The 19,927-nt window shown below is 47.0% G+C and overlaps 1 protein-coding gene across 1 annotated transcript in view; it reads left to right on the top strand.

Annotated features, from left to right (window-relative positions):
• The window catches only part of ITGB5 (integrin subunit beta 5), a 63,859-nt gene that overhangs the window by 25,763 nt on the left and 18,169 nt on the right, over window positions 1–19,927 (top strand). The window contains exons 3-8 of the mRNA XM_075285486.1: window positions 925–1,132; window positions 1,345–1,594; window positions 2,309–2,477; window positions 13,071–13,232; window positions 13,429–13,524; window positions 13,656–13,745. Coding sequence (XP_075141587.1) covers window positions 925–1,132; window positions 1,345–1,594; window positions 2,309–2,477; window positions 13,071–13,232; window positions 13,429–13,524; window positions 13,656–13,745 — 975 coding nt within the window. The remainder of the gene's footprint in view (window positions 1–924; window positions 1,133–1,344; window positions 1,595–2,308; window positions 2,478–13,070; window positions 13,233–13,428; window positions 13,525–13,655; window positions 13,746–19,927) is intronic.

The following is a 19,927-nucleotide window of genomic DNA, read 5'->3' as shown; positions in this document are numbered from 1 at the left end:
GCTAGCGCTCGGCTTGGTGTCAGGTCTGGCTAGCGCTCGGCTTGTTGTCAGGTCTGGCTAGCGCTCGGCTTGTGTATGTCCCCCTCCCCCATTGTATGGATTATATGGATCGGTTTATTTCTGCCGGGGGTCTCCTGGGCCTGACGTGGCGAGTGCGGCGGCGGCGGTTGCGTGCAGGAAGGCGCTGACCTTCTGACCTCTATGAATGTTACACTTTATATAGAATGTATTTCAATGTTGCGCTGTGGATACAATGTATCTATGAGGACTGTAGTGGGGGAGGGGTCTCTCAGCTATCTGTAATGTTATTTGATTGTCTCTCACATGATGGCGCTACGTGCGGCTGTACCACATGTTTGGGGGGGGGGGGGTCACAGTCACTTGTTAACGACCTTTCCAGCTCCAGAGATTAGTTTGATGAGGTAGTGTCACCTTGTTAGCAGTCAGTTGTCAGATTCCTGCAGGTGCTCTGGAGTTGTCAGAGAGAGATGTCCATAAGACGCCCCCATGTAACTGCTTTTTTGGGGCCATGATTGCTCAGGCGAGTGCGATTACGACATTCACCCTTTTGGCGGTTTCCATTTGATAGGATGTAATCTCATATAGATTAGAAATGGCGCCTCTCCTCTCTGTGGCTGTGACCGGTACTGCATGTGCAGCAGCACCAATTCTTCTCATTCTAGACAAACCCTTTAAGAGGATGTTTGTCTGTTTCCTGGAAAGCTGGGTGACAACGCACGCCCTTCCGCATTACCGCTCCTGCTGTCACTCGGTTCTCCTAGCCCCTCCCCCACTTGGCTGGGATATGCAGAAGCCTGGGAAGGCTGGGTGGCCATCCCTCTGTGAGCTGTACCTATTGGCGCGGTGTGACATGTGTCAGCCGTATACGTGGCGATTATCCCTGTCTGACTCCTTTTCCTGCAGAAATTCGGGGCCCCTCACACGGTGACATCGCGCTGCGATCTGAGGGACAATCTGATACAAAAGGGCTGCGTTCCGGATTTTATTGAGGGTCCCAAGAGTAAAGTGAGTGTCACCAGGAACCTCCCCCTCAGCAGTAAAGGATCGGGGTCGTCCCAATCGGACATCATCCAGCTGAAGCCGCAGAGTCTCTCGCTGTCTCTCCGGCCAGGTCAGTGGGGGGGGCGCTCTCTGAGGGTGGGGCCATGATAGAGAGGGCAAGTACTTGGAGAGTTGTGGGTGGAGTCAGGATGTAATCTAAGCATGGGCGGGGTGTTGGGTAAGTGTGGGAGGGGTTTGCTTGAGCGATTCTAGGTGTGGGCGTGTGCAGGAGGTTTGGTCAGACTGGAGGGGGTGGGGTGACTTGTCTGTCGCCCCCTGCAGGTGCCGCTGCCTCCTTTAAGGTGCAGGTGCGGCAGGTGGAGGACTACCCGGTGGATCTCTACTACCTGATGGACTTATCGCTGTCCATGAAGGACGACCTGGACACCATCCGAAATCTGGGGACAAGATTGGCTGCCGAGATGGCGAAACTCACCAGCAACTTCCGTCTGGGGTTCGGCACGTTTGTGGATAAGAACATCTCCCCGTTTTCCTACACCGCCCCCAAATATCAGAACAACCCCTGCACTGGGTAAGTGGCCGGCAAGGGTTAACCATAGTCACGTGACCAGCTCTCTGCAGACATGACCTGGCCCTGCGCACAGCTGCGGGGTTGTTTCAGTGTGTCAGTGTGATACTTGCAGACCCTCTCTGCTGATACACTGTAACAAGCCCCCAGCTGTGAGAGGTATTGGGTCAGGATGGGATCAATGACTGCAGAGGGGAAGCTGCAGCCCATTTGGGTCTCGTCCTAGGGGTCTCCGCGGTCATGTTACACATCAGGTTTCCGTCTCAGTGTGTCGTCTGTTTTTCACTGCAGGATGCGAGTAGATTGGGGAAGGGGCCAATCAGGGATCAGCGTGTCTGTGGGGAGGGGTTATGACAGATCGCCGCGTTTCCAGAACTCCCTCCCGCACTCCGGCTGCCATGGTCACTGTCCTCTCCACCTCTTTGTGGGACGTCGGCCAAATGTCACCCGCTCTGCGCCCTCAGAATTAGATGCACCGTATCCCTGCCGGAGCACTGCAGTCCGGACACGTAATACTCAGGCCACTGCGGCAGCGCAACCATCCCGCCACTGCTCACCGCTGCTGGCTCTTGAATATAATGCCAGAATACAGTAAAGACTGACACAATCTGAGTAATATGGGTGAGGTAGTAACGGCCGTGTAACAGTGGCTGGTTGTATTTTGGGTATTTTCAGTGAGGGGTAAAAACAGATTCTCAGCATGTCCTGTCTTCACAGATATAAACCGTTCCCAAACTGCATCCCATCTTTTGGCTTCCGCCATGTTCTGTCCCTTACGGATAAAGTCGGCAACTTCAACGCCGAGGTGCAAAACCAACAAGTGTCACGGAACAGAGATGCTCCAGAGGGCGCGTTCGATGCCATTCTGCAAGCCGCGGTCTGCAAGGTGAGAATGTGGAGTATGGAATGTATGTACACAGTGACCAGCAGAATAGTGAGCGCAGCTCTGGAGTATAATACAGGATAAGTAATGTAATGTATGTACACAGTGACTGCACCAGCAGAATAGTGAGCGCAGCTCTGGAGTATAATACAGGATAAGTAATGTAATGTATGTACACAGTGACTGTACCAGCAGAATAGTGAGCGCAGCTCTGGAGTATAATACAGGATAAGTAATGTAATGTATGTACACAGTGACTGCACCAGCAGAATAGTGAGCGCAGCTCTGGAGTATAATACAGGATAAGTAATGTAATGTATGTACACAGTGACTGCACCAGCAGAATAGTGAGCGCAGCTCTGGAGTATAATACAGGATAAGTAATGTAATGTATGTACACAGTGACTGTACCAGCAGAATAGTGAGCGCAGCTCTGGAGTATAATACAGGATAAGTAATGTAATGTATGTACACAGTGACTGCACCAGCAGAATAGTGAGCGCAGCTCTGGAGTATAATACAGGATAAGTAATGTAATGTATGTACACAGTGACTGTACCAGCAGAATAGTGAGCGCAGCTCTGGAGTATAATACAGGATAAGTAATGTAATGTATGTACACAGTGACCAGCAGAATAGTGAGCGCAGCTCTGGAGTATAATACAGGATAAGTAATGTAATGTATGTACACAGTGACCAGCAGAATAGTGAGCGCAGCTCTGGAGTATAATACAGGATAAGTAATGTAATGTATGTACACAGTGACCAGCAGAATAGTGAGCGCAGCTCTGGAGTATAATACAGGATAAGTAATGTAATGTATGTACACAGTGACCAGCAGAATAGTGAGCGCAGCTCTGGAGTATAATACAGGATAAGTAATGTAATGTATGTACACAGTGACTGCACCAGCAGAATAGTGAGCGCAGCTCTGGAGTATAATACAGGATAAGTAATGTAATGTATGTACACAGTGACTGTACCAGCAGAATAGTGAGCGCAGCTCTGGAGTATAATACAGGATAAGTAATGTAATGTATGTACACAGTGACTGCACCAGCAGAATAGTGAGCGCAGCTCTGGAGTATAATACAGGATAAGTAATGTAATGTATGTACACAGTGACTGCACCAGCAGAATAGTGAGCGCAGCTCTGGGGTATAATACAGGATAAGTAATGTAATGTATGTACATAGTGACTGTACCAGCAGAATAGTGAGCGCAGCTCTGGAGTATAATACAGGATAAGTAATGTAATGTATGTACACAGTGACTGTACCAGCAGAATAGTGAGCGCAGCTCTGGAGTATAATACAGCATAAGTAATGTAATGTATGTACACAGTGACTGTACCAGCAGAATAGTGAGCGCAGCTCTGGAGTATAATACAGGATAAGTAATGTATGTACACAGTGACTGCACCAGCAGAATAGTGAGCGCAGCTCTGGGGTATAATACAGGATAAGTAATGTAATGTATGTACACAGTGACTGTACCAGCAGAATAGTGAGCGCAGCTCTGGAGTATAATACAGGATAAGTAATGTAATGTATGTACACAGTGACTGCACCAGCAGAATAGTGAGCGCAGCTCTGGGGTATAATACAGGATAAGTAATGTAATGTATGTACACAGTAACTGTACCGGCAGAATAGTGAGCGCAGCTCTGGAGTATAATACAGGATAAGTAATGTAATGTATGTACACAGTAACTGTACCAGCAGAATAGTGAGCGCAGCTCTGGAGTATAATACAGGATGAGTAATGTAATGTATGTACACAGTGACTGTACCAGCAGAATAGTGAGCGCAGCTCTGGAGTATAATACAGGATAAGTAATGTAATGTATGTACACAGTGACTGCACCAGCAGAATAGTGAGCGCAGCTCTGGAGTATAATACAGGATAAGTAATGTAATGTATGTACACAGTGACTGCACTAGCAGAATAGTGAGCGCAGCTCTGGAGTATAATACAGGATAAGTAATGTAATGTATGTACACAGTGACTGCACTAGCAGAATAGTGAGCGCAGCTCTGGAGTATAATACAGGATAAGTAATGTATGTACACAGTGACTGTACCAGCAGAATAGTGAGCGCAGCTCTGGAGTATAATACAGGATAAGTAATGTATGTACACAGTGACTGTACCAGCAGAATAGTGAGCGCAGCTCTGGAGTATAATACAGGATAAGTAATGTAATGTATGTACACAGTGACTGCACTAGCAGAATAGTGAGCGCAGCTCTGGAGTATAATACAGGATAAGTAATGTATGTACACAGTGACTGTACCAGCAGAATAGTGAGCGCAGCTCTGGAGTATAATACAGGATAAGTAATGTAATGTATGTACACAGTGACTGCACCAGCAGAATAGTGAGCGCAGCTCTGGGGTATAATACAGGATAAGTAATGTAATGTATGTACATAGTGACTGTACCAGCAGAATAGTGAGCGCAGCTCTGGAGTATAATACAGGATAAGTAATGTAATGTATGTACACAGTGACTGTACCAGCAGAAAAGTGAGCGCAGCTCTGGAGTATAATACAGCATAAGTAATGTAATGTATGTACACAGTGACTGTACCAGCAGAATAGTGAGCGCAGCTCTGGAGTATAATACAGGATAAGTAATGTATGTACACAGTGACTGTACCAGCAGAATAGTGAGCGCAGTTCTGGGGTATAATACAGGATAAGTAATGTAATGTATGTACACAGTGACTGCACCAGCAGAATAGTGAGCGCAGCTCTGGAGTATAATACAGGATAAGTAATGTAATGTATGTACACAGTGAATGTACCAGCAGAATAGTAAGCGCAGCTCTGGAGTATAATACAGGATAAGTAATGTAATGTATGTACACAGTGACTGCACCAGCAGAATAGTGAGCGCAGCTCTGGGGTATAATACAGGATAAGTAATGTAATGTATGTACACAGTGACTGCACCAGCAGAATAGTGAGCGCAGCTCTGGAGTATAATACAGGATAAGTAATGTAATGTACACAGTGACTGTACCAGCAGAATAGTGAGCGCAGCTCTGGGGTATAATACAGGATAAGTAATGTAATGTATGTATACAGTGACTGTACAGCAGAATAGTGAGCGCAGCTCTGGGGTATAATACAGGATAAGTAATGTAATGTACACAGTGACTGTACCAGCAGAATAGTGAGCGCAGCTCTGGGGTATAATACAGGATAAGTAATGTAATGTATGTACACAGTGACTGCACCAGCAGAATAGTGAGCGCAGCTCTGGAGTATAATACAGGATAAGTAATGTAATGTATATACACAGTGACTGCACCAGCAGAATAGTGAGCGCAGCTCTGGAGTATAATACAGGATAAGTAATGTAATGTATGTACACAGTGACTGCACCAGCAGAATAATGAGCGCAGCTCTGGGGTATAATACAGGATAAGTAATGTCATGTATGTACACAGTGACTGTACCAGTAGAATAGTGAGCGCAGCTCTGGAGTATAATACAGGATAAGTAATGTAATGTATGTACACAGTGACTGCACCAGCAGAATAGTGAGCGCAGCTCTGGAGTATAATACAGGATAAGTAATGTCATGTATGTACACAGTGACTGCACCAGCAGAATAGTGAGTGCAGCTCTGGAGTATAATACAGGATAAGTAATGTAATGTATGTACACAGTGACTGCACTAGCAGAATAGTGAGCGCAGCTCTGGAGTATAATACAGGATAAGTAATGTATGTACACAGTGACTGTACCAGCAGAATAGTGAGCGCAGCTCTGGAGTATAATACAGGATAAGTAATGTATGTACACAGTGACTGTACCAGCAGAATAGTGAGCGCAGCTCTGGAGTATAATACAGGATAAGTAATGTAATGTATGTACACAGTGACTGTACCAGCAGAATAGTGAGCGCAGCTCTGGAGTATAATACAGCATAAGTAATGTAATGTATGTACACAGTGACTGTACCAGCAGAATAGTGAGCGCAGCTCTGGAGTATAATACAGGATAAGTAATGTATGTACACAGTGACTGTACCAGCAGAATAGTGAGCGCAGTTCTGGGGTATAATACAGCATAAGTAATGTAATGTATGTACACAGTGACTGTACCAGCAGAATAGTGAGCGCAGCTCTGGAGTATAATACAGGATAAGTAATGTAATGTATGTACACAGTGACTGCACCAGCAGAATAGTGAGCGCAGCTCTGGAGTATAATACAGGATAAGTAATGTAATGTATGTACACAGTGACTGCACCAGCAGAATAGTGAGTGCAGCTCTGGAGTATAATACAGGATAAGTAATGTAATGTATGTACACAGTGACTGCACTAGCAGAATAGTGAGCGCAGCTCTGGAGTATAATACAGGATAAGTAATGTATGTACACAGTGACTGTACCAGCAGAATAGTGAGCGCAGCTCTGGAGTATAATACAGGATAAGTAATGTATGTACACAGTGACTGTACCAGCAGAATAGTGAGCGCAGCTCTGGAGTATAATACAGGATAAGTAATGTAATGTATGTACACAGTGACTGTACCAGCAGAATAGTGAGCGCAGCTCTGGAGTATAATACAGCATAAGTAATGTAATGTATGTACACAGTGACTGTACCAGCAGAATAGTGAGCGCAGCTCTGGAGTATAATACAGGATAAGTAATGTATGTACACAGTGACTGTACCAGCAGAATAGTGAGCGCAGTTCTGGGGTATAATACAGCATAAGTAATGTAATGTATGTACACAGTGACTGTACCAGCAGAATAGTGAGCGCAGCTCTGGAGTATAATACAGGATAAGTAATGTATGTACACAGTGACTGTACCAGCAGAATAGTGAGCGCAGTTCTGGGGTATAATACAGGATAAGTAATGTAATGTATGTACACAGTGACTGCACCAGCAGAATAGTGAGCGCAGCTCTGGAGTATAATACAGGATAAGTAATGTAATGTATGTACACAGTGAATGTACCAGCAGAATAGTAAGCGCAGCTCTGGAGTATAATACAGGATAAGTAATGTAATGTATGTACACAGTGACTGCACCAGCAGAATAGTGAGCGCAGCTCTGGGGTATAATACAGGATAAGTAATGTAATGTATGTACACAGTGACTGTACCAGCAGAATAGTGAGCGCAGCTCTGGGGTATAATACAGGATAAGTAATGTAATGTATGTACACAGTGACTGTACCAGCAGAATAGTGAGCGCAGCTCTGGGGTATAATACAGGATAAGTAATGTAATGTATGTATACAGTGACTGTACAGCAGAATAGTGAGCGCAGCTCTGGGGTATAATACAGGATAAGTAATGTAATGTATGTACACAGTGACTGCACCAGCAGAATAGTGAGCGCAGCTCTGGAGTATAATACAGGATAAGTAATGTAATGTATATACACAGTGACTGCACCAGCAGAATAGTGAGCGCAGCTCTGGAGTATAATACAGGATAAGTAATGTAATGTATGTACACAGTGACTGCACCAGCAGAATAATGAGCGCAGCTCTGGGGTATAATACAGGATAAGTAATGTCATGTATGTACACAGTGACTGTACCAGTAGAATAGTGAGCGCAGCTCTGGAGTATAATACAGGATAAGTAATGTAATGTATGTACATAGTGACTGTACCAGCAGAATAGTGAGCGCAGCTCTGGGGTATAATACAGGATAAGTAATGTAATGTATGTACACAGTAACTGTACCGGCAGAATAGTGAGCGCAGCTCTGGAGTATAATACAGGATAAGTAATGTAATGTATATACACAGTGACTGCACCAGCAGAATAGTGAGCGCAGCTCTGGAGTATAATACAGGATAAGTAATGTAATGTATGTACACAGTGACTGCACCAGCAGAATAATGAGCGCAGCTCTGGGGTATAATACAGGATAAGTAATGTCATGTATGTACACAGTGACTGTACCAGTAGAATAGTGAGCGCAGCTCTGGAGTATAATACAGGATAAGTAATGTAATGTATGTACACAGTGACTGCACCAGCAGAATAGTGAGCGCAGCTCTGGAGTATAATACAGGATAAGTAATGTCATGTATGTACACAGTGACTGCACCAGCAGAATAGTGAGTGCAGCTCTGGAGTATAATACAGGATAAGTAATGTAATGTATGTACACAGTGACTGTACCAGCAGAATAGTGAGCGCAGCTCTGGAGTATAATACAGGATAAGTAATGTAATGTATGTACACAGTGACTGTACCAGCAGAATAGTGAGCGCAGCTCTGGAGTATAATACAGGATAAGTAATGTATGTACACAGTGACTGCACCAGCAGAATAGTGAGCGCAGCTCTGGAGTATAGTACAGGATAAGTAATGTAATGTATGTACACAGTGACTGTACCAGCAGAATAGTGAGCGCAGCTCTGGAGTATAATACAGGCTAAGTAATGTAATGTATGTACACAGTGACTGCACCAGCAGAATAGTGAGCGCAGCTCTGGAGTATATTACAGGATAAGTAATGTAATGTATGTACACAGTGACTGCACCAGCAGAATAGTGAGCGCAGCTTTGGGGTATAATACAAGATTCAGTATTTTTTGTGATTTTTGTGGGTTTTTTCCTGTTTATATACTGGTTTGTGCTGTGGTTATATATCTATACTGTCGTTCCTGTATATCTTTCCTGCGCCCTCTTTCCGATATCTTTTTGCTTTTGTCAGTGGTTTCAGATCCATTGTCTTGGTTTCTGTTCCTTGAAGGTCTTTGTAGACATTGGATGTGGTTTCTGATTCCGGTTTCTCTTCTCTGTGAATTTTTCACGTTTGTGTTCTTTGTGATGGAATTATTTGATGTGATATCTTATTGCGGAGTCCTCGCTGCGATGGCGGTTTTGCAGTGACTGTCATTGTGTTGCGGGGTCGGGGTGATGCAGGGTTGCTCTAACCCCAGGACATGTGTGATGGGGCTGGGCTTGGTGAGCAGGTTGGGGCAGGAGCAGACATGTGGTGGATTATCCAGGATAATAACAATGAATCAGCGACATCTGAGATGCGGCGGTAATTATTCCTCATCGTGTTGGGGCCTGCTCTCCGGTCAGTGCACACATCTCTATACAACTAGGTTGTTTGCTGGGTCTAGGAAAGCTGGGTGCCGGGCTCTGTGTACGCTGTACTTAGTGTTCCAGGGACAGATGCATTAGCTCTTGACATCTTCCCTGCTCAGTAGCAGGACGGGGTGAGCGGCTGCCGCCATCTGTTATCGGGTCCTTGGCGCTGATGGAATAACAGAGATCTGATTGTTCCCAAATCCAGAAGAATCTGTGTGTCTGCACTGACGTCTGCTCCGACTGCACACACTGACAATGTGCAGGCTATAACTGCAGGGGGGGCCACAAACCCCCTGGATATTACTTCTTACATGTTAACCTGACAGCTCTGCATTCAGTGTGAGGTTGTATTTACCACATATACCCTACTAATAGTATACATGTAGGGTATATGAGCGGATTTGAATGAGATTTGTTCCATAGATACTCTGTAACCTGGAGTAACACATCGGCTACTTTGTATCCCGGTACATGACATGGCTTCACTACTGTTCTGGATTTATGGTCACATACTATATTACATGTCCCATAGATACTCTGTAACCTGGAGTAACACATCGGCTACTTTGTATCCCGGTACATGACATGGCTTCACTACTGTTCTGGATTTATGGTCACATACTATATTACATGTCCCATAGATACTCTGTAACCTGGAGTAATCGGCTACTTTGTATCCCGGTACATGACATGGCTTCACTACTGTTCTGGATTTATGGTCACATACTATATTACATGTCCCATAGATTCTCTGTAACCTGGAGTAACACATCGGCTACTTTGTATGCTGGTAAATGACATGGCTTCACTACTGTTCTGGATTTATGGTCACATACTATATTACATGTCCCATAGATACTCTGTAACCTGGAGTAACACATCGGCTACTTTGTATCTCGGTACATGACATGGCTTCACTACTGTTCTGGATTTATAGTCACATACTATATTACACTGCTCCTGCAGCCGCTTATCTCCGGTCCCAGGTCTGTTATCTCTCTATGTAACACTCAGCTAACCCTCAGTCCATCTGGGTGACGTCATTGTATTACAGTCCTATATAATATTCTAATTCTCTGAGATAATATGTGTGTGAGATCTTCAGACCCTCTGACTTCTTTCACATTTTGTTACGTTGCGGCCTTGTGTTTCCCCCGTCATTCTGTGCCCCCCCCCCCCCCCCACAAAGTGAACCCGGAATGATAAAAAATACTTCACTAATTAATATAAACTAACACTTTGCATTGCTGTAACAATCCGACTGCACAGTACTCAGCACTGTCGATACGTAGGCCGTGTCTGGCGCTGTCGATACGTAGGCCGTGTCTGGCGCTGTCGATACGTAGGCCACGTCTGGCGCTGTCGATACGTAGGCCACGTCTGGCGCTGTCGGTATGTAGGGCGCGTCTGGCACTGTCAGTATGTAGGCCACGTCTGGCGCTGTCGGTATGTAGGGTGCGTCTGGTGCTGTCGGTATGTAGGGCGCGTCTGGCACTGTCAGTATGTAGGCCACGTCTGGCGCTGTCGGTATGTAGGCCGCGTCTGGCGCTGTCGGTACGTAGGCCGTGTCTGGCGCTGTCGGTACGTAGGCCGCGTCTGGCACTGTCGGTACGTAGGCCGCGTCTGGCGCTGTCGGTACGTAGGCCGCGTGTGGTGCTGTCGGTACGTAGGCCGTGTCTGGCGCTGTCGGTACGTAGGCCGTGTCTGGCGCTGTCGGTATGTAGGCCGCGTCTGGCGCTGTCGGTATGTAGGCCGTGTCTGGCGCTGTCGGTACGTAGGCCGCGTCTGGCACTGTCGGTACGTAGGCCGCGTCTGGCGCTGTCGGTACGTAGGCCGCGTGTGGTGCTGTCGGTACGTAGGCCGTGTCTGGCGCTGTCGGTACGTAGGCCGTGTCTGGCGCTGTCGGTACGTAGGCCGTGTCTGGCGCTGTCGGTACGTAGGCCGCGTCTGGCACTGTCGGTACGTAGGCCGCGTCTGGCTCTGTCGGTATGTAGGCCGCGTGTGGTGCTGTCGGTACGTAGGCCGTGTCTGGCGCTGTCGGTGCGTAGGCCGCGTCTGGCGTTGTCAGTATACAGTCCGCATGATATGCTGTAGTTCACACCACTTATCCGCAGGACCTTCTGTAAGTTTCTACGTTTCGGTACGTGTGTGTGGTTAGGGGCAGACATCACTTCATAAGATTTTGATGACCCATTTTGTCTCGGCGTCTCCTTCTCTGGTCCTGGGGGTCATTCACCAGCCCACCCTCCTCCCAGACAGGAGTGACCTCAGAAGGGTTAATAGAGCTGCGGGGCCCGAGTGCTCTGCGTTGTCTGCACACAGACGTGTCCTGTCAGGGGGTTCACACGGGGGTGTCAGGAAAGTGGCTGCTGAGTTGTCAGAGGGAGGGCGCCGCTCTGTGCCTGATCCTAGTGGTCGGGAGACGTCTGACAGAAACCGCACGACCCTGGTCTAGAAGATGCCCAGACATTATAGCAAGTGAGTACAGCTGGGACTTGTGGTCCGGCTCCATGTAGTTCTGGGTCAGGGGGTTTGTGGTTCTGCTTTGTATTGGATCCAAGATCTGTTCTGCTGCTTTATAACTGATCCCGGTTTGTCTTCTGATCTGTGTTATTGGGGAGGGGGTTCTCCTTTGTATTAATAGATTGGGGGTTGGGGTTCTCCTCCGCAGTATTAGATGATGGGGTTCGGGGTTCTCCTCTGCATTATTAGATGGGGGGTTCTCCTCTGTATTATTATATGGGGGTTCCCCTCTGTATTATATGGGGGGGTTCCCCTCTTTATTAATAGATGGGGGGTTTGGGGTTCTCCTCTGCATTATTAGATGGGAGGGTTCTCCTCTGTATTGTTATATGGGGGGTTGGGGTTCCCCTCTGTATTATATGGGGGGTTCCCCTCTTTATTAATAGATTGGGGGTTGGTGTTCTCCTCTGCATTATTAGTTGGGGGGTTCCCCTCTGTATTATATGGGGGGGGGGTCCCCTCTTTATTAATAGATGGTGGGGTTCTCCTTTGTGTTGTTATATGGAGGGTTGGGGTTCCCCTCTGTATTATTAGATGGGGGGTTCCCCTCCGTATTATATGGGGGGGGGGTTCCCCTTTTTATTAATAGATGGGGGGTTTGGGGTTATCCTCTGCATTATTAGATGGGGGTTCCCCTCTGTATTAGATGGTGGGGTTCTCCTCTGTGTTGTTATATGGAGGGTTGGGGTTCCCCTCTGTATTATTAGATGGGGGGTTCCCCTCCGTATTATATGGGGGGGGGTTCCCCTTTTTATTAATAGATGGGGGGTTTGGGGTTATCCTCTGCATTATTAGATGGGGGTTCCCCTCTGTATTAGATGGTGGGGTTCTCCTCTGTGTTGTTATATGGGGGGTTGGGGTTCCCCTCTGTACTATTCAGTAGGGGCGGGGGTTTGCTTGGTATTTGGGCTCGGGTCTCTCTGATGCTGCCACAGTGCTGGTCGCCATATTTTGGCATTGATGATGTCCTTATATTTGCCAGGAGCGGATCGGCTGGAGGACGGAGGCCTCCCATCTGCTGGTCATCACAACAGACGACGTCCCACACATTGCACTGGATGGTAAACTGGCCGGACTGGTGCAACCCCATGATGGGCAATGCCACCTCAACAAGGACAACGAGTACAGCGCCGCCGGACAGCTGGTAAGGACTGCGCGTGCTCCAGACCTCTGACATCTGGAGAGTTTTGTTTGTCCTATATTCATGCTCTACACTGATACACTGTAACAAACCCTCAGCAGCCAACAATGGAGAGGATGGGAGTTGCCGGTTGGTCGTCATTGTTCTGTAATGGCGCTCGCGCACGGTTTGACGCTTTGTGCTCCCTCTTTTTTTCCAGGATTATCCGTCGCTGGCGCTGCTCGGAGAGAAACTGTCCGAGAATAATATTCATCTCATATTCGCCGTGACGAAAGCGCATTATTTATTATATAAGGTGAGGAAATGTGTGTGTCTGTGGCCCCGCCTCCACTGCTCCGTTCTGTCACCGGGACGGGTATGGGCGTCTGGGATTAGTCGCGGCTTCGCCACTTCAGGACTTAACAACATTGTGATTTTTCTTGTAAGAATTTCACAGCGTTGATCCCGGGGACCACAGTGGAGATCCTGGACCAGAGCTCCCAGAACATCCTGCAACTCATCGTCAACGCCTACAATGTAAGTGTCACATCATACTGTCCCTGGCTTCACCCCACAGCAGCACAGAGGATTTCAGGATATGTAAATTCAAATGACAATACTGCATGTGACTAGTGATGGAAGGAGAGGACATGGAGATGCAAGAGGTCACAGAGGTAAGGGAGCAGGGTCTCCAGCAGCACAGAGTGTTTCAGGTGAAGAGGAGTGGAATATTCCAGCCCCCCCCCCCTTCCCTCAGTCTTGTTCTGCTCTCCCTCCTCTGCATTCTCCACCTGTCAGTCCACAGCGTACGATGGACGAGGAGGAGGAGACCTGACAACATCCCCAGGCTACAGCTCAAAAAGCGACCGAAACAATGAAACGTCGCTCAGAGCGCAGCTGTATAGAGCAAGAACACCGATCATTGTGAACTATTCAACTTTATCCTGATGTTACAGAGAGCCAGGATACGTGTATTCGTCTGATAACAGATAGTAATAGATTGTATTCCCCTGTCCTACAGTCGGCCTCTCCTCTCCTGACATGGCTGATAACAGATAGTAATAGATTGTATTCCCCTGTCCTACAGTCGGCCTCTCCTCTCCTGACATGGCTGATAACAGATAGTAATAGATTGTATTCCCCTGTCCTACAGTCGGCCTCTCCTCCCCTGACATGGCTGATAACAGATAGTAATAGATTGTATTCTCCTGTCCTACAGTCGGCCCCTCCTGACATGGCTGATAACAGATAGTAATAGATTGTATTCCCCTGTCCTACAGTCGGCCTCTCCTCTCCTGACATGGCTGATAACAGATAGTAATAGATTGTATTCTCCTGTCCTACAGTCGGCCTCTCCTGACATGGCTGATAACAGATAGTAATAGATTGTATTCCCCTGTCCTACAGTCGGCCTCTCCTCTCCTGACATGGCTGATAACAGATAGTAATAGATTGTATTCCCCTGTCCTACAGTCGGCCTCTCCTCTCCTGACATGGCTGATAACAGATAGTAATAGATTGTATTCCCCTGTCCTACAGTCGGCCTCTCCTGACATGGCTGATAACAGATAGTAATAGATTGTATTCTCCTGTCCTACAGTCGGCCTCTCCTCTCCTGACATGGCTGATAACAGATAGTAATAGATTGTATTCCCCTGTCCTACAGTCGGCCTCTCCTGACATGGCTGAAAACAGATAGTAATAGATTGTATTCCCCTGTCCTACAGTCGGCCTCTCCTCTCCTGACATGGCTGATCCCAGATAGTAATAGATTGTATTCTCCTGTCCTACAGTCGGCCTCTCCTGACATGGCTGATCCCAGATAGTAATAGATTGTATTCCCCTGTCCTACAGTCGGCCTCTCCTGACATGGCTGATAACAGATAGTAATAGATTGTATTCCCCTGTCCTACAGTCGGCCTCGCCTCTCCTGACATGGCTGATAACAGATAGTAATAGATTGTATTCCCCTGTCCTACAGTCGGCCTCTCCTCTCCTGACATGGCTGATAACAGATAGTAATAGATTGTATTCTCCTGTCCTACAGTCGGCCTCTCCTCTCCTGACATGGCTGACACCAGATAGTAATAGATTGTATTCCCCTGTCCTACAGTCGGCCTCTCCTCTCCTGACATGGCTGATAACAGATAGTAATAGATTGTATTCCCCTGTCCTACAGTCGGCCTCTCCCCTCCTGACATGGCTGATAACAGATAGTAATAGATTGTATTCTCCTGTCCTACAGTCGGCCTCTCCTCTCCTGACATGGCTGATAACAGATAGTAATAGATTGTATTCCCCTGTCCTACAGTCGGCCTCTCCTGACATGGCTGAAAACAGATAGTAATAGATTGTATTCCCCTGTCCTACAGTCGGCCTCTCCCCTCCTGACATGGCAGATAACAGATAGTAATAGATTGTATTCCTCTGTCCTACAGTCGGCCTCTCCTCTCCTGACATGGCTGATCCCAGATAGTAATAGATTGTATTCTCCTGTCCTACAGTCGGCCTCTCCTGACATGGCTGATCCCAGATAGTAATAGATTGTATTCCCCTGTCCTACAGTCGGCCTCTCCTGACATGGCTGAAAACAGATAGTAATAGATTGTATTCCCCTGTCCTACAGTCGGCCTCTCCTCTCCTGACATGGCTGATCCCAGATAGTAATAGATTGTATTCTCCTGTCCTACAGTCGGCCTCTCCTCTCCTGACATGGCTGATAACAGATAGTAATAGATTGTATTCCCCTGTCCTACAGTCGGCCTCTCCTCTCCTGACATGGCTGATACCAGATAGTAATAGATTGTATTCTCCTGTCCTACAGTCGGCCTCTCCTCTCCTGACATGGCTGATAACAGATAGTAATAGATTGTATTCTCCTGTCCTACAGTCGGCCTCTCCTGACATGGCTGATAACAGATAGTAATAGATTGTATTCCCCTGTCCTACAGTCGGCCTCTCCCCTCCTGACATGGCTGATAACAGATAGTAATAGATTGTATTCCCCTGTCCTACAGTCGGCCTCTCCTCTCCTGACATGGCTGATAACAGATAGTAATAGATTGTATTCCCCTGTCCTACAGTCGGCCTCTCCTCTCCTGACATGGCTGATAACAGATAGTAATAGATTGTATTCCTCTGTCCTACAGTCGGCCTCTCCCCTCCTGACATGGCTGATAACAGATAGTAATAGATTGTATTCCCCTGTCCTACAGTCGGCCTCTCCTCTCCTGACATGGCTGATCCCAGATAGTAATAGATTGTATTCTCCTGTCCTACAGTCGGCCTCTCCTGACATGGCTGATCCCAGATAGTAATAGATTGTATTCTCCTGTCCTACAGTCGGCCTCTCCTCTCCTGACATGGCTGATAACAGATAGTAATAGATTGTATTCCCCTGTCCTACAGTCGGCCTCTCCTCTCCTGACATGGCTGATAACAGATAGTAATAGATTGTATTCCCCTGTCCTACAGTCGGCCTCTCCTCTCCTGACATGGCTGATACCAGATAGTAATAGATTGTATTCTCCTGTCCTACAGTCGGCCTCTCCTGACATGGCTGATAACAGATAGTAATAGATTGTATTCCCCTGTCCTACAGTCGGCCTCTCCTCTCCTGACATGGCTGATAACAGATAGTAATAGATTGTATTCTCCTGTCCTACAGTCGGCCTCTCCTGACATGGCTGATCCCAGATAGTAATAGATTGTATTCCCCTGTCCTACAGTCGGCCTCTCCTGACATGGCTGATAACAGATAGTAATAGATTGTATTCCCCTGTCCTACAGTCGGCCTCGCCTCTCCTGACATGGCTGATAACAGATAGTAATAGATTGTATTCCCCTGTCCTACAGTCGGCCTCTCCTCTCCTGACATGGCTGATAACAGATAGTAATAGATTGTATTCTCCTGTCCTACAGTCGGCCTCTCCTCTCCTGACATGGCTGACACCAGATAGTAATAGATTGTATTCCCCTGTCCTACAGTCGGCCTCTCCTCTCCTGACATGGCTGATAACAGATAGTAATAGATTGTATTCCCCTGTCCTACAGTCGGCCTCTCCCCTCCTGACTTGGCTGATAACAGATAGTAATAGATTGTATTCTCCTGTCCTACAGTCGGCCTCTCCTCTCCTGACATGGCTGATAACAGATAGTAATAGATTGTATTCCCCTGTCCTACAGTCGGCCTCTCCTGACATGGCTGAAAACAGATAGTAATAGATTGTATTCCCCTGTCCTACAGTCGGCCTCTCCCCTCCTGACATGGCAGATAACAGATAGTAATAGATTGTATTCCTCTGTCCTACAGTCGGCCTCTCCTCTCCTGACATGGCTGATCCCAGATAGTAATAGATTGTATTCTCCTGTCCTACAGTCGGCCTCTCCTGACATGGCTGATCCCAGATAGTAATAGATTGTATTCCCCTGTCCTACAGTCGGCCTCTCCTGACATGGCTGAAAACAGATAGTAATAGATTGTATTCCCCTGTCCTACAGTCGGCCTCTCCTCTCCTGACATGGCTGATCCCAGATAGTAATAGATTGTATTCTCCTGTCCTACAGTCGGCCTCTCCTCTCCTGACATGGCTGATAACAGATAGTAATAGATTGTATTCCCCTGTCCTACAGTCGGCCTCTCCTCTCCTGACATGGCTGATACCAGATAGTAATAGATTGTATTCTCCTGTCCTACAGTCGGCCTCTCCTCTCCTGACATGGCTGATAACAGATAGTAATAGATTGTATTCTCCTGTCCTACAGTCGGCCTCTCCTGACATGGCTGATAACAGATAGTAATAGATTGTATTCCCCTGTCCTACAGTCGGCCTCTCCCCTCCTGACATGGCTGATAACAGATAGTAATAGATTGTATTCCCCTGTCCTACAGTCGGCCTCTCCTCTCCTGACATGGCTGATAACAGATAGTAATAGATTGTATTCCCCTGTCCTACAGTCGGCCTCTCCTCTCCTGACATGGCTGATAACAGATAGTAATAGATTGTATTCCTCTGTCCTACAGTCGGCCTCTCCCCTCCTGACATGGCTGATAACAGATAGTAATAGATTGTATTCCCCTGTCCTACAGTCGGCCTCTCCTCTCCTGACATGGCTGATAACAGATAGTAATAGATTGTATTCTCCTGTCCTACAGTCGGCCTCTCCTCTCCTGACATGGCTGATAACAGATAGTAATAGATTGTATTCCCCTGTCCTACAGTCGGCCTCTCCCCTCCTGACATGGCTGATAACAGATAGTAATAGATTGTATTCTCCTGTCCTACAGTCGGCCTCTCCTGACATGGCTGATCCCAGATAGTAATAGATTGTATTCTCCTGTCCTACAGTCGGCCTCTCCTCTCCTGACATGGCTGATAACAGATAGTAATAGATTGTATTCCCCTGTCCTACAGTCGGCCTCTCCTCTCCTGACATGGCTGATAACAGATAGTAATAGATTGTATTCCCCTGTCCTACAGTCGGCCTCTCCTCTCCTGACATGGCTGATAACAGATAGTAATAGATTGTATTCCCCTGTCCTACAGTCGGCCTCTCCTCTCCTGACATGGCTGATACCAGATAGTAATAGATTGTATTCTCCTGTCCTACAGTCGGCCTCTCCTGACATGGCTGATAACAGATAGTAATAGATTGTATTCCCCTGTCCTACAGTCGGCCTCTCCTCTCCTGACATGGCTGATACCAGATAGTAATAGATTGTATTCTCCTGTCCTACAGTCGGCCTCTCCTGACATGGCTGATAACAGATAGTAATAGATTGTATTCCCCTGTCCTACAGTCGGCCTCTCCTCTCCTGACATGGCTGATACCAGATAGTAATAGATTGTATTCTCCTGTCCTACAGTCGGCCTCTCCTGACATGGCTGATAACAGATAGTAATAGATTGTATTCCCCTGTCCTACAGTCGGCCTCTCCTCTCCTGACATGGCTGATACCAGATAGTAATAGATTGTATTCCCCTGTCCTACAGTCGGCCTCTCCTCTCCTGACATGGCTGATACCAGATAGTAATAGATTGTATTCTCCTGTCCTACAGTCGGCCTCTCCTGACATGGCTGATAACAGATAGTAATAGATTGTATTCTCCTGTCCTACAGTCGGCCTCTCCTGACATGGCTGATAACAGATAGTAATAGATTGTATTCTCCTGTCCTACAGTCGGCCTCTCCTCTCCTGACATGGCTGATAACAGATAGATAGTAATAGATTGTATTCTCCTGTCCTACAGTCGGCCTCTCCTGACATGGCTGATAACAGATAGTAATAGATTGTATTCCCCTGTCCTACAGTCGGCCTCTCCTCTCCTGACATGGCTGATAACAGATAGTAATAGATTGTATTCCCCTGTCCTACAGTCGGCCTCTCCCCTCCTGACATGGCTGATAACAGATAGTAATAGATTGTATTCCCCTATCCTACAGTCGGCCTCTCCTCTCCTGACATGGCTGATAACAGATAGTAATAGATTGTATTCCCCTGTCCTACAGTCGGCCTCTCCTCTCCTGACTTGGCTGATAACAGATAGTAATAGATTGTATTCCCCTGTCCTACAGTCGGCCTCTCCCCTCCTGACATGGCTGATAACAGATAGTAATAGATTGTATTCCTCTGTCCTACAGTCGGCCTCTCCTCTCCTGACATGGCTGATAACAGATAGTAATAGATTGTATTCCCCTTTCCTACAGTCGGCCTCTCC

This window comes from Leptodactylus fuscus, chromosome 8 (genome assembly GCF_031893055.1).
Source record: "Leptodactylus fuscus isolate aLepFus1 chromosome 8, aLepFus1.hap2, whole genome shotgun sequence".
Classification (NCBI taxonomy): Eukaryota; Metazoa; Chordata; class Amphibia; order Anura; family Leptodactylidae; genus Leptodactylus; species Leptodactylus fuscus.
The sequence above is the reverse complement of the archived record's forward strand: the minus strand, read 5'-3'. Positions and strand labels throughout refer to the sequence as shown.